Source organism: Oncorhynchus keta, unplaced genomic scaffold, assembly GCF_023373465.1.
Source record: "Oncorhynchus keta strain PuntledgeMale-10-30-2019 unplaced genomic scaffold, Oket_V2 Un_contig_1319_pilon_pilon, whole genome shotgun sequence".
NCBI lineage: Eukaryota > Metazoa > Chordata > Actinopteri > Salmoniformes > Salmonidae > Oncorhynchus > Oncorhynchus keta.
The window spans coordinates 119,402-135,097 of record NW_026278147.1 but is presented as its reverse complement, the minus strand read 5'-3'; the positions used below and the strand labels follow the sequence as shown (position 1 = coordinate 135,097).

General features: G+C 43.1%; 1 protein-coding gene across 1 annotated transcript in view; it reads right to left on the bottom strand.

Annotated features, from left to right (window-relative positions):
• Window positions 1-15,696, bottom strand: part of pparg (peroxisome proliferator-activated receptor gamma) — a 171,306-nt gene that overhangs the window by 119,310 nt on the left and 36,300 nt on the right. The window contains exons 2-3 of the mRNA XM_052501281.1: window positions 3,163-3,624; window positions 2,848-3,017 (exon numbers count right to left, since the gene is read on the bottom strand). Of these exons, the coding sequence (XP_052357241.1) occupies window positions 2,848-3,017; window positions 3,163-3,622 (630 nt within the window). The 5' untranslated portion in view covers window positions 3,623-3,624. The remainder of the gene's footprint in view (window positions 1-2,847; window positions 3,018-3,162; window positions 3,625-15,696) is intronic.

Sequence of the window (15,696 nt, the reverse complement as noted above, 5' to 3'; positions counted from 1 at the left end):
TAGAGCTAGGACTACTACAGGATCAGGACACTGCTCTAGAGCTAGGACTACTACAGGACCAGGAAAAACTGCCATAGATCTAGGACTACTACAGGACTAGGAAACACTGCTCTAGAGCTAGGACTACTACAGAACCAGGAAACACTGCTCTAGAGCTAGGACTACTACAGGATCAGGAAACACTGCTCTAGAGCTAGGACTACTACAGGAACAGGAAACACTGCTCTCGGGCTAGGACTACCAAAGGACCTGGAAAAACTGCTCTAGAGCTAGGACTACTACAGGATCAGGATCAGGAAACACTGCTCTGGAGCTAGGACTACTACAGGACCATAAAACACTGCTCTGGAGCTAGGACTACTACAGCACCAGGAAACACTGCTCTAAGGCTAGGACTACTACAAGACCAGGACCAGGAAACACTGCTCTAGGGCTAGGACTACAACAGGACCAGGAAACACTGCTCTCAAGCTTGGACTACTACAGCACCAGGAAACACTGCTCTAAGGCTAGGACTACTACAGGACCAGGAACACTGCTCTAGATCTAAGACTACTTCAGGACCAGGAAACACTGCTCTAGAGCTTGGACTACTACAGCACCAGGAAACACTGCTCTAAGGCTAGGACTACTACAAGACCAGGATCAGGCAACACTGCTCCAGAGCTAGGACTACTACAGGACCAGGAAACACTGCTCTAGAGCTAGGACTACTACAGGATCAGGACACTGCTCTAGAGCTAGGACTACTACAGGACCAGGAAACACTGCTCTAGAGCCAGGACTACTACAGGATCAGGACACTGCTCTAGAGCTAGGACTACTACAGGATCAGGACACTGCTCTAGAGCTAGGACTACTACAGGACCAGGAAACACTGCCATAGATCTAGGACTACTACAGGACTAGGAAACACTGCTCTAGAGCTTGAACTACTACAGGAACAGGAAACACTGCCCTAAGGCTAGGACTACTACAAGACCAGGACCAGGAAACACTGCTCTAGAGCTTGAACTACTACAGCACCAGGAAACACTGCCCTAAGGCTAGGACTACTACAAGACCAGGACCAGGAAACACTGCTCTAGAGCTAGGACTACTACACGACCAGGATCAGGCAACACTGCTCCAGAGCTAGGACTACTGCATGACCAGGATCAGGAAACACTGCTCTAGAGCTAGGACTACTACAGGACCAGGAAACACTGCTCTAGAGCTAGGACTACTACAGAACCAGGAAACACTGCTCGAGAGCTAGGACTACTACAGGATCAGGAAACACTGCTCTAGAGCTAGGACTACTACAGGACCAGGAAACACTGCACTAGGGCTAGGACTACTACATGACCAGGAAACACTGCTCTGGAGCTAGGACTACTACAGGACCAGGAAACACTGCTCTAGGGCTAGGACTACTACAGGAACAGGAAACACTGCTCTAGGGCTAGGACGACTACGGGATCAGGAAACACTCCTCTAGAGCTAGGACTACTACAGGACCAGGATCAGGAAACACTGCTGTAGGGCTTGGACTACCATACTGTTACAATAATACTACACAATAATAACAGCCACAACAGTAATAAGAAAAATAATAATTATAACAATAACAGTAATTACAATAGTAATAAAAGGAGTAAAAAAGTATAGTAATAATCAATAACATGATCATTTATTATATTCTATTTCTACTTTGCACATTCTTCCACTGCAAATTTACCATTCCAGTGTTTTACTTGCTATATTGTATTTACTTCGCCACCATGGCCTTTTTTTTGCCTTCACCTCCCTTCTCACCTCATTTGCTCACATTGTATATAGACTTATTTTTCTATTGTATTATTGACTGTATGTTTGTTTTACTCCATGTGTAACTCTGTGTCGAACTGCTTTGCTTTATCTTGGCCAGGTCGCAATTGTAAATGAGAACTTGTTCTCAACTTGCCTACCTGGTTAAATAAATAAATATTTAAGGAGGCAAGTCAGTTAAGAACAAATTCTTATTTACAATGATGGCCTTCTGGGGAACAGATTTTTACTATGTCAGCTCGGGGATTCAATCCAGCAACCGTTCGGTTACTGGCCCAACGCTCTAACCACTAGGCTACCTGCCGCCCCAAACAATAATAACAATAATACTATTAACAAAAGTATTATTATACATAGTATTTATATAGTGATTTTCAAGGACCCAACATAGTCTCTCCCCAGCTTCCTCTTTTTGAAGCTCCACCTCAGTAAAGAATGTTTTAAACATCTGACCCTGGTTGGCTGACCCCAGCAGCTCTTGGCTTCTATCCTGATCCTCATACTAACGTACCACAAGATAATAGAACAATGAATACTGACTCACTGCTAACACTCTGCCTTGAAGTAGATACACACACTGCTAACACTGTGCCTTCCGGTAGATACACACACTGCTAACCACACTGACTGGCAAAGTATACTGACACATTAATGACTATACACACTTTTATGTTTTCTTGAAAGTAAGCACATATTTATCGGAAGATAGGATCTGTTTCAGAGAATGAACGGTGGAAATATGCCTCACACCTCTGGTCGCCCTTCGTATGATTATTTTTATTCAGAGGCGTTGTGTCAGTCTGTCTAAGATGTTCTGCCACTGCAGGCTGTGCTGCTCGGGGGAAACTATGTATGGGCTTGTGGTTAAAGTGACAGACAGACCCACATAAATTGCAAGAAATGTTTAACGTGGTTGAGGGCAGGCAACTTTTGACCCTGTCTGTCAGCGTGAGTTTAAGCCTCTTTAGGGTGTGAGGTTATAGCACACAGGTAAACAACGGAGAAATAAGGAGACACAAACACACAGAGTAGTCGTACCTTGCAGCCTTCACAGGCATGGACTCCGTAGTGGAAGCCAGAAGCTTTGTCTCCACAGACTCGACACTCTATGTTGAGTAGGGAAGCGGTGGTGTCGTCCTGTAGCTTGGAGTAGAGAGGACTGCTGTCTGAGTGCTGGGGAGGAGACTCTGGCTCCAGTTTTATACAACCTGAGGGACAGAACAGACAGAAACACTGATACAATGACAAAGACAGAGCAGGGTCACACAACATGCACATTCATATAGAAGAGATGTTGTTGTGTTAGTTATATTTTCAAATGCTAGCAAATATTTGATCACACATAGGTCTCACCGTGTCCCTCCTGAACCTGGCTGTGGTTGTACATGTGGTCCATGTATGCAAGGTGGTGTCCCAGGGCAGGGCTGGAGCCAGGGCTGGGGCAGGGCTGGTAACCCTGGCCAGGTCTAGGGCTGAGGTGACTGGGGCTGTAGCTGGCTTGGTAGTGGTGGGCCTGGGTGGGTCTGGGACTGTTGCTGGCTTGGTAGCGGTGGGCCTGGGTGGGTCTGGGGCTGTGGCTGTCTTGGTAGTGGTGGGCCTGGGTGGGTCTGGGACTGTGGCTTGCTTGGTAGTGGTGGACCTGGGTGGGTCTGTAGCTGGAGATGGTGGGTCCGTGTTCGTAGTCCAGGCTAGTGTAGTCCAGGGTGGTGAATGGTTTCATATCCAGAGAGTGAGAACTGTCATCAAGCTCCTCCAGGTGTACAGGGGTCAGACTGATGCCCATTGGCCATGCGAGGAGCTGGGTATCCACCATGTCTGTTAGAGAGAGGGGAAGAGAGGGAGGGAGGGGAAGAGAGGGGGAGGGAGAGAGTCAGGATCTGTGTGTGAGAGAGTGTGACAATGTGGTAAAAGACTAACTGATACAAAACATATTGAGTCCTCCCGTCTGATTCCCTCAGGCTTGTCAATTCAGACAGATTGAAAACATATTGAACTCTACCGCTGATACAAGTCCTCCCTTCTGCTTCCCTCAGGCTTGTCAATGTGAGGCCATTTCAGACTGAGATTAAAAATATATGTGAGCTCTGTTGTTCTGTAATAAACATTCTGCATGCTTACCATCAAGACCATTTGAGACCCTCCCAGTGAAGTCTACAGAACTGTGTTCATAGTAGGGACCCTCCTAGTGAAGTCTACAGAACTGTGTTCAATCTCCGAACTGAACATATCCTGTGAGATAGTGAACTGAACTCTAACTTGGTTGACCTCCAATCAGTGACTGATGAAACCCACTGCTCTGAACCCATGTGATGTTACACTCAACTTTATATAACCAAGGCTATCCTTCACTATTAACAGATACCAGGGGAAATACTACTCCTCAAAACAAACAGAATTTATAACATGGGGTCTAACAGTACCAAGCCCTAGTAGTAGTCTAAGCAGATAAATAAATTATAATTTATAACATGGGAAAGTGTTAAGATTAAATCTAAAAGTACCAGGCCATAGTAGTAGTCTAAGCAAAGAGCTCTTGGAAATACTGTGTGTACATACTTAGTTATTTAAAAATGGAATTGTGTTTTATTGCATATGTGGTGGTTTTGACCCACAGACTAGCAGATAAACTGGCACGTCAACTCTTTTTGGCTAGGCGAGCTAGCTGGCTAATAATTTTTGTTCAAATGATGCATGACCTGTCCCCAACGTCAATGGTTGTGAATATGGGGAAAGGTCTGTCCGTGAAAGAGATGTTCTGCTTTTTTGACACTCAACAAAGCAAGTTCTGCAGGCTCTAGTTTTATCTTATCTTGATTATTGCCAAGTCGTATGGTCAGGTGCTGCAAAGAAGGACCTAGAAAAACTGCAGCTGGCCCAGAACATAGCGGCACGTCTTGCTCTTTACTCTTATCAGAGGTCTTATATAAATGCTATGCATGCCAGTCTCTCTTGGCTAAAAGTAGAAGACAGACTGCGTCACTTCTTGTTTTTATAAGAAACATAAATGTGTTAAATTCCAATTGTTTGCATAGTCAACTGACACAGACACATACCCCACCAGATGTGCCACCAGGGGTCTTTTCCCCGTCCCCAAATCCAGAAGAAATTCAAAAAAGTGTATAGTATTAAATAGAGCCATTTTGCTCAAATGAACAGCAAGTCTGGTTTCAAAAAACAGATAAAACAGCACCTCACGGAACAACACCTCTCCCCTATTTGACTTAGTTTGTGTGTATGTATTGATATGTAATCTACGTGTGCCTTTTTTACATGTGTAGTTCTGTCCTTGAGCTGTCTATTAATGTTCTGTATTATGTTTTGTGTGGACACCAAAAAGAGTAGTTTTATTTATTTGCACCAAAGACAACAAGTGATAAACAATACAGGTAAAACAATTATTTAAAAAACAATGATGTGCAGGTGTGGTTGGAAACCCAAGGGCTGATAAATTCCACACCACAAAAACACATTACATAAGTACAAAAATGAAGAAAGGTTTTATTTATTCGCACCACAGAAGTGAAAGACAAAACAGTACAGATAAAAACAGTGTGCAGGTGAGGTTGGAAGACCGAAAGGGCTGATATGAAAACCACAAATATAAGTACAAGAAAATAAAAACCTTTGATCAATCAGTTAAACAAAGCATATTAACTATAATTGTACATAACATACTCAGTAAATAGGAAAAAACATGTTTGATTATGTGCGTGTGAGTGTTATGCTACATGGATGGGATTATTGGGTAGTTTGGTTCATCAGGCTGACCCGAAGTCTTCGCCTGAAGTTATTGAGGGATGATGGGGTTTTGACAGCATGAAGATAAGAATTCCAGAGTATGGTACCTTTTGTATCTGATAGTAAATTCTATGTGAGGTGGGGAGGGTGAAGGTTATCACAGTGGCTTGTGTTATATAGATGGATTCTTTGTAATGGCGCTGGAGGGGATGGCTGCCGTTTTGCATTCTCCAAACCAACTGTGCGATTTAGAAGAAAACAATTGCGTTGTTGTAACTTATATTTTTACTTATTTTTTACATAATGTTGTAGCAACCGTCACTTATGACCAAAAATAAGTTGACATCAGAACAGCGATTTTAAAAAAATAAAGAAAAGGGGACGAAGGTCAGGCTGCCTTCTGAGAATTTGAAGGCGAGTGAGTAAATCCCTCTGCCATCAGTCCTATTAGCCAACTTGAAATCATTGGATAACAAAATGGATGAGCTCCGATCAAGGATATCCTACCAACAGGACATTAAAAACTGTAATATCTTATGTTTCACCGAGTTGTGGCTGAACAACGACATGGATAACATGGATAACATCCATCGGCAAGATAGAACAGCTGCCTCCGGTAAGACAAGGGGTTCTGTGTCTATTTGTAAATAACAGCTGAGGCACTATATACCAAGAGTTTTTATCGTAGCTTTTTGTTTCCCACCACAAACAGATGCTGGCACTAAGACGGCACTCAACGAGCTGTATAGGGCCATAAGCAAACAGGAAAATGCTCATCCAGAGTGGCTGGGGACTTTAATGCAGGGAAACATAAATCCATTTTACCTCATTTTGACCAGCACATCTGGGGCAGCAGGTAGCCTAATGCTTAGAGTGTTGGGCCGGTACCAAAAAGGTTGCTAGATCAAATCCCCAAGCTGACGAAGTAAAAATCTGTCATTCTGCCCCTGAACAAGACAGTTAACCCACTGTTTCTAGGCTGTCATTGTAAATAAGAATTTGTTCTTAACTGACTTGCCTAGTTAAATTAAACAAATGTTAAATGTGCAACTAGAGAGAAAAAAAAAAACTCTTAACCACCTTTACTCCACATACAGAGATGTGTACAAAGCTCCCCCCACCCTTCATTTGGCAAATCTGACCAAAAAACTCTCCTCCTGATTCCTGCTTACAAGCTAGAGCAGGAAGTACCAGTGACTCGCTCAATAAGGAAGTGGTCAGAGGACGCAGATGCTAAGCTACAGGACTGTTTTGCTAGCACAGACTGGAATATGTTCCGGGATTCTTCCAATGGCATTGAGGAGAATACCACATCAGTCACTGGCTTCATAAATAAGTGCATCGATGACGTCGTCCCCACAGTGACCGTGTGTACGTACCCCAAACGGTAGCTATGGATTACAGGCAACATCCGCACTGAGCTAAAGAGCAGAGTAACAGCTATCAAGGAATGGGACTCTAATCCAGACGCTTAAAAGAAAACCCGCTATGCCGTCTGACAAACCATCAAACAGGCAAAGGGTCAATACAGGACAAAGATTGAATCGTGCTATACCAGCTCCCAAGGGGGCAAATCCAAGGTTAATGCAAGGATATCAAAGAAACTACCAATGTCAGGATAGGGTGGCCGATAGACGGATCCAATTACCACTTTTTAACCACCAAAAAATGAGCAGGAGGGAATTTCTATGAAAAGAGATTCAACATCAATGAAATCCTCTATTACAAAGAATTGAAAACATTTATGAACTAAAATGGACCCTCACTTGATGTTCTAGAGTGGTGAACAGCATTATAAGCGTGGTTGTCACTTCAGTCAACCATGTTTCTGGAAGGGCAACAATGGAACATTCATGACTAAGAGAAGACCGATAATGAACAAGGTGGTCATGATTTTTAGGAAGACTGAACATTCAAATGAAAAGATAGAAAATCAACTTGTCTTGGACTTAGATAAAATGCTATACAGGTTGTTAAATTGCTTATCATAGTAATCACAAGTGATCGACTCATCTCTGGTAAATCTCAGGAATTTTTTATTTGGATCAACACAATAATGATATTTATTTTTGGCTTCATTAATATCAAATGGGTTAAAGACCATGTTATTAGACTTGAAATCCTGCCCAACTAAGAGAGATATACACTTCTGGAATCATCCAGAGTGGAGCGGAAAAATAGAAGTGCATGTCTAATACAACCATACATTTGTGTTAATTTTATCAATAGGGGTGCACTTGCTATAGAATGAACATTGACACAGTCCACATAACACCATCCTGATTGCTTCAGGATGGCGCCGACAGAGATGGTCGCCTCGCTTCGAGTTCTTAGGAAACTATGCAGAATTTTGTTTTTTTATGTATTATTTCTTACACTGTGACCCCAGGAAATCTCAAGTCTTATTACATACAGCTGGGAAGACCTATTGGCTATAAGAGCGACGTCAACTGACCAGGAATACGACTTTCGGGAAAGCAGATCCTCTGTTTGGACCACCACCCAAGACAATGAATCAGATTCCAGTAGGCGGCCCAAAACAACAGCGCCGCAGAAGGGGCAGACGGAGCGGTCTTCTGGTCTGGCTCCGTAAACGGGTACGGCGCTCACCACTCCCGAGTCCACTCTACTCGCCAATGTCCAGTCTCTTGACAACAAGGTAGACAAAATTCGAGCAAGGGTTGTCATCCAGAGAGACAGAGATTGTAACATTCTCTGGTTATAAGCACCCGGTTTCTTCATGCATCACGCCAACAAACAAACATCTATCTATCTGGTAAGAAGAAGGGCGGGGGGTATGCCTGATGATTAACGAGTTGTGTTGTGATCATAACAGCCTACAGGAACTCAAGTCCTTTTGTTAACCTGACCTAGAATTCCTTACAATTAAATGCCCACCGCATTATCTACCAAGAGAATTCTCCTCGATTATAATCACAGCCGTGTACATCCATCCCCAAGCAGACACCTCGACGGACCTGAAAGAACTTCATTGGACTCTATGTAAACTGGAAACCACATATCCTGAGGCTGCATTTATTGTAGCTGGGGATTTTAACAAGGCTAATCTGAAAACAAAGCACCCTAAATTTGATCAGAATTAGTGACCCGGGCTAGCAAAATTCTGGATCATTGCTACTCTAACTTCCGCGACCCATACAAAGCCCTCCATCGCCCTCCTTCGACCACAACTCCATTTTGTTGCTCCCAGCCTGTAGACAGAAACTAAAACAGGAAACGCCCATGCTCAGGTCTGTTCAACGCCGACCAATCTGACTCCATGTTTCAAGATTGCTTCGATCACGTGGACTGGGATATGTTCCGGATAACATCCGGACAACAACATTGATGCATACGCTGATTCAGTGAACGAGTTTATTAGCAAGTGCATCGGTGATGTTGTACCCACAGTGACTATTAAAACCTTCCCCAACCAGAAACCGTGGATTGATGGCAGCATTTGCTCAAAACTGAGAGCGCTAACCACTGCTTTTAATCAGGTCAAGGCGACTGGAAACATGAGGCTGAGGAAATTTGGCTCGTCACCAGATACAACCCAAGGGGGAGCGCCAACCCAACCTTGTCACCAAAAGCACTCACAAACTTCTACAGGTGCACAATCGAGAGCATCCTGTCGGGCTGTATCACCGCCTGGTACGGCAACTGCTCCGCCCACAACCGTAAGGCTCTCCAGAGGGTAGTGAGGTCTGCACAACACATCATAGTTGTTGTGAAATTGTTAGATATTACTGCACGGTCGGAATTAGAAGCACAAGCATTTCGTTACACTCGCATTAACATCTGCTAACCATGTGTATGTGACCAAAAGCATTTGATTTGAAGACAGAGGATTATGACACTTAGAGCAATGTGTGTTTTTGGTCATGAGGTTAGGTGAAACACGTACAAAGTAGAGTAAATGTGTGTGTAAGTACGGGTGTGTGTCAAATCAGTGGACTATAGTGGAGTCACTTGTCATACGCCTAGGATATGGGGGGGACCAGCTGATCATACTTCAGTTATGATGTCTTTCCTTCTTCAATTAGTCCTGGTAGCAGTTCCTTTTGAGGTGATTTTGGCTCCCTTCAGGCATTTGGCTCTACTGAGAATCTATAGATCTGGACCGTCCATCGGGAAGAATGTGCAATTCCTATGCGCCCGCTCCATCTCAATGAGTTTGAGTTTATCTTGGCCTGGACTTATTTTTGTGGAGTGAGTAGTTAATGGAGTGTAGTGTTGATACGTATTCACATCTCTAAAGAACTGTTGGTGTTGACCCAGTAGTTCATGGAGTGTTGTGTTGATACATATTCCTCTTCCACATTGAGCTTGGCAGAATTGTTTTTGTCTAGTATTAGCCATGCTGCAAGCTTATTGTGAGCTAAAATGAGTTCCCAAACACTATCCACACCCCCCATCCTGAAGACAAGCTCCACCAGTGAAATGGCAAACACACACAGCTTGAAGGCAGAGGACTAATTCACTGTATGGATTCTGACGTCACTTTCATACATTTATTGTAATTTAGCAGACACTCTTATCCAGAGCGACTTACAGTGCATACATTTTCATACTTCCACCACATACTGGTCCTCCGTGTGAATCAAACCTACAACCCTGGCATTGCAAGTGCCATGCTCTACCGACTGAGCCACACGGCACCTAAACGAGCAGGAGATCACCAACTCACAAGTTATAGCTGTGGATACAAGCAGTAAGCAGGGCAGTAAGCCAAAACACCGGTGGAAGATGCTTGGGAGAGACAGTGGTAAGAGCATTCACTTAACCACAGAAGGAGCAGCATGAATGAAGTTTGTTAATACAGATAAATTGTACATGTATAAATTAATAGATCACTAATCACCCCCCCAAATGATGTTTGTTTGTATATATATATATATATATATATATATATATATATATATATATATACACACACACAAACACACACACAGTGGGGAGAACAAGTATTTGATAACCTGCAAAATCGGCAGTGTTTCCTACATGTAGAGGTCTGTAGAGGTCTGTAATTTTTATCATAGGTAGACTTCAACTGTGAGAGACGGAATCAAAAACAAAAATCCAGAAAATCACATTGTATGATTTTTAAGTAATTCATTTGCATTTTATTGCATGACATAAGTATTTGATCACCTACCAACCAGTAAGAATTCCATTTCTCACAGACCTGTTAGTTTTTCTTTAAGAAGCCCTCCAGTTCTCCACTCATTACCTGTATTAACTGCATCTGTTTGAACTCGTTACCTGTATAAAAGACACCTGTCTACACACTCAATCAAACAGACTCCAACCTCTCCACAATGGCCAAGACCAGAGAGCTGTGTAAGGACATCAGGGATAAAATTGTAAACCTGCACAAGGCTGGGATGGGCTACAGGACAATAGGCAAGCAACTTGGTGAGAAGGCAACAACTGTTGGCGCAATTATTAGAAAATTGAAGAAGTTCAAGATGACGGTCATTCACCCTCGGTCTGGGGCTCCATGCAAGATCACACCTCGTGGGGTATCAATGATCATGAGGAAGGTGAGGGATCAGGCCAGAACTACACGACAGGACCTGGTCAATGACCTGGGACCACAGGGACCACAGTCTCAAAGAAAACCATTAGTAACACACTATGCTGTCATGGATTAAAATCCTGCAGCGCATGCAAGGTCCCCCTGCTCAAGCCAGGCATGTCCATGCCCGTCTGAAGTTTGCCAATGACCATCTGGATGATCCAGAGGAGGAATGGGAGAAGGTCATGTGGTCTGATAAGACAAAAATATAACTTTTTGGTCTAAACTCCACTCGCCGTGTTTGGAGGAAGAAGGATGAGTACAACCCCAAGAACACCATCCCAACCGTGAAGCATGGAGGTGAAAACATCATTCTTTGGGGATGCTTTTCTGCAAAGGGGACAGGATGATTGCACCGTATTGAGGGGAGGATGGATGGGGCCATGTATCGCGAGATCTTGGCCAACAACCTCCTTCCCTCAGTAAGAGCATTGAAGATGGGTGGTGGCTGGGTCTTCCAGCATGACAACGACCCGAAACACACAGACAGGGCAACTAAGGAGTGGCTCCGTAAGAAGCATCTCAAGGTCCTGGAGTGGCCTAGCCAGTCTCCAGACCTGAACCCAATAGAACATCTTTGGAGGGAGCTGAAAGTCTGTATTGCCCCAAAACCTGAAGGATCTGGATACGGTCTGTATGGAGGAGTGGGCCAAAATCCCTGCTGCAGTGTGTGCAAACCTGGTCAAGAACTACAGGAAAGGTTTCTGTAACAAATATGAAGTTCTGCTTTTCTGATGTATCAAATACGTATGTCATGCAATGAATTACTTAAAAATCATACAATGTGATTTTATGGATTTTTGTTTTAGATTCCATCTCTCACAGTTGAAGTGTACCTATGATAAAAATTACTGACCTCTACATGCTTTGTAAGTAAGAAAACCTGCAAAATCGGCAGCGTATCAAATACTTGTTCCCCCCACTGTATGTATGTATGTATGTATGTATGTATGTATGTATGTATGTATGTATGTATGTATGTATGTATGTATGTATGTATTTGTTTTGTTTAAATGTGTGTGCATGTGAGTGTGGGGGAGTTTGGATATAAGGAGGCGATGAGCAACAGCTACTGAGGATCCTAAAAATACAAACACACCAAATCTGGACACTTTACCAATTTGTTTCACCTGGCAGCTGGTTCCTTTTGATCTTTTGTTAACATCAATGAACAGTCATTTGAGAGGAATAGGAGATGCAATTGAGGAATTCAGTGCTGAGAACGACTGACTCTGAACTGTGTGTGGTGAGCTTTCTGCCACCCAGAGCTGCTGAGGCATCACCCAAGTGGGTGCTACACATTGTGCAGGAGGCCAGTGTATTGGTTGACCTAGCTACAGTTGAAGTCAGAAGTTTACATACACCTTAGCCAAATACATTTAAACTCAGTTTTTCACAATTCCTGACATTTAATCCTATGTAAAAAATTCCCTGTTTTGGATCACCGATTTATTTAATGTGAAATGTCAATAATAGAGATGTATTTAAGCTTTTATTTCTTTCATCACATTCCCAGTAGGTCAGAAGTTTGCATACATTCAATTAGTATTTGGTAGCATTGCCTTTCAATTGTTTAACATGGGTCAAACGTTTTGGGTAGCCTTCCACAAGCTTCCCACAATAAGTTGGGTGAATTTTGTCCCATTCCTCCTGACAGAGCTGGTGTAACTGAGTCAGGTTTGTAGGCCTCCTCACTCGCACATGCTTTTTCAGTTCTGCCCACAAATGTTCTATGGGATGCCTGGACTTTGTTGTCCGTAAGTCATTTTGCCACAACTTTGGAAGTATGCTTCTGTCCATTTGCAATCAAGCTTTAACTTCCTGATTGATGTCTTGAGATGTTGCTTCAATATATCCACAATTTCCCTTCCTCATGATGCCATCTATTTTGTGAAGTGCACCAGCTATTACTCCAGTACTAGCCTCCGTACACTGGCTTCCTGTCAAAGCAAGGGCTTTGATATCTCTCTCTCTCTCTCTCTCTCTCTCTCTCTCTCTCTCTCTCTCTCTCTCTCTCTCTCTCTCTCTCTCTCTCTCTCTCTCTCTCTCTCTCTCTCTCTCTCTCTCTCTCTCTCTCTCTCTCTCTCTCTCTCTCTCTCTCTCTCTCTCTCTCTCTCTCTCTCTCTCTCTCTCTCTCTCTCTCTCTCTCTCTCTCTCTCTCTCTCTCTCTCTCTCTCTCTCTCTCTCTCTCTCTCTCTCTCTGATGTACGAAAGGGCTATATAAATACACGAAAGGGCTATATAAATACATTTGATTTGTTCTTTTGCTTGCAAGCCTACCCCTTTTTCCTACAAACATAACAATGGTCATTATGGCCAAACAGTTCTAATATTTGTTTGATCAGACCAGAGGACATTTCTCCGAAAAGTATGATCTTTGTCCCCATGTGCTGTTGCAAACCATAGTCTGGCTTTTTTTATGGCGGATTTGGAGCAGTGGCTTCTTCTTTGCTGAGCGGCCTTTCAGGCTATGTCGAAATAGGATATAGTGTGGATATAGATACTTTTGTATCCGTTTCCTCCAGCATCTTCACAATGTCCTTTGCTGTTGTTCTGGGATTGATTTGCACACACCAAAGTACGTACATCTCTAGGAGACAGCACGCGTCTCCTTCCTGAGCGGTATGATGGCTGTGTGGTCCCATGGTGTTTATACTTGCGTACTATTGCTTGTACAGATGAATGTGGTACATTCAGACGATTGGAAATTGCTCCCAAGGATGTACCAGACTTGTGGAGGTCTACAATAATTTTTCTGAGGTCTTGGCTGATTTCTTTTGATTTTTCCCATGATGTCAAGCTAAGAGGCACTGACGTTGAAGGTAGGCCTTGAAATACATCCACATGTACACCTCCAATTGACTCAAATGTTGACAATTAGCCTATCAGAAGCTTCTAAAGCCACGACATCATTTTCTGGAATTTTCCAAGCTGTTTAAAGGCAATGTCACCTTAGTGTATGTAAACTTCTGACCCACTGGAATTGTGGTACAGTGAATTATAAGTGGAATAATCTGTCTATAAACATTTATAAACAATTGTTGGAAAAAAATACTTGTGTCATGCACAAAGTAGGGTCCTAACCGACTTGGCAAAACTAAAGTTTGTTAACAAGAAATTTGTGGACTGGTTGAAAAACTAGTTTTAATGACTCCAACCTAAGTGTATGTAAACTTCCGACTTCAACTGTAACTATAGTTAGATCAACCAATACATCATCATGAGAAGCCTAGCTATAGTTGGCTAGCTCAACCAATACATCATCATGAGTAGCCTAGCTATAGTTGGCTAGCTCAACCAATACATCATCATGAGTAGCCTAGCTATAGTTGGCTAAGTCAACCAATACATCATCATGAGTAGCCTAGCTATAGTTGGCTAAGTCAACCAATACATCATCATGAGTAGCCTAGCTATAGTTGGCTAGCTCAACCAATACATCATCATGAGTAGCCTAGCTATAGTTGGCTAGCTCAACCAATACATCATCATGAGTAGCCTAGCTATAGTTGGCTAGCTCAACCAATACATCATCATGAGAAGCCTAGCTATAGTTGGCTAGCTCAACCAATACATCATCATGAGAAGCCTAGCTATAGTTGGCTAAGTCAACCAATACATCATCATGAGAAGCCTAGCTATAGTTGGCTAGCTCAACCAATACATCATCATGAGAAGCCTAGCTATAGTTGGCTAGCTCAACCAATACATCATCATGAGAAGCCTAGCTATAGTTTGCTAAGTCAACCAATACATCATCATGAGAAGCCTAGCTATAGTTGGCTAGCTCAACCAATACATCATCATGAGAAGCCTAGCTATAGTTTGCTAAGTCAACCAATACATCATCATGAGAAGCCTAGCTATAGTTGGCTAGCTCAACCAATACATCATCATGAGTAGCCTAGCTATAGTTGGCTAGCTCAACCAATACATCATCATGAGTAGCCTAGCTATAGTTTGCTAAGTCATGATGATGTATTGGTTGGTTTGTTTTTTTCTTTGGAAGCGCTTTGAAATTATGAAAAGCAGTGGACATCTATATACTTTAAATGCAACATGAAACAATTTCAATTATTTTACTGAGTTACAGTTCATATTAGGCCCTAATCTATGGATTTCACAGGACTGGGCAGGGGCACAGCCATGGGTGTCCCTGGGAGGGCACAGGCCCACCCACTTGGGAGCCAGGCCCGTCAACTGGGGAGCCAGGCCCAGCCAATCAGAATTTGTTTCCCCCCACAAAAGGGCTTTATTAGAAACAGAAATACACCTCCGTTTCATCAGCTGTCCGGGTGGCTGTTCTCAGGTGAAAAAAGCCGGATGTGGAGGTCCTGGGCTGGCATTGTTACACAGTCTGCGATAGTGAGGCCAGTTGGGCCAAATTCTCTAAAACGACGTTGGAAGCTGTTTATGGTAGATAAATTAACATTCAATTCTCTGCCAACAGCTCTGCTGGACTTTTCTGCAGTCATCATGCCAATTGCAAGCTCCTTCAAAACTTGAGACATCTGCGGCATTGTGTTGTGTGATGGATTATCTTGGCAAAGAAGAAATGCTCACCAGCA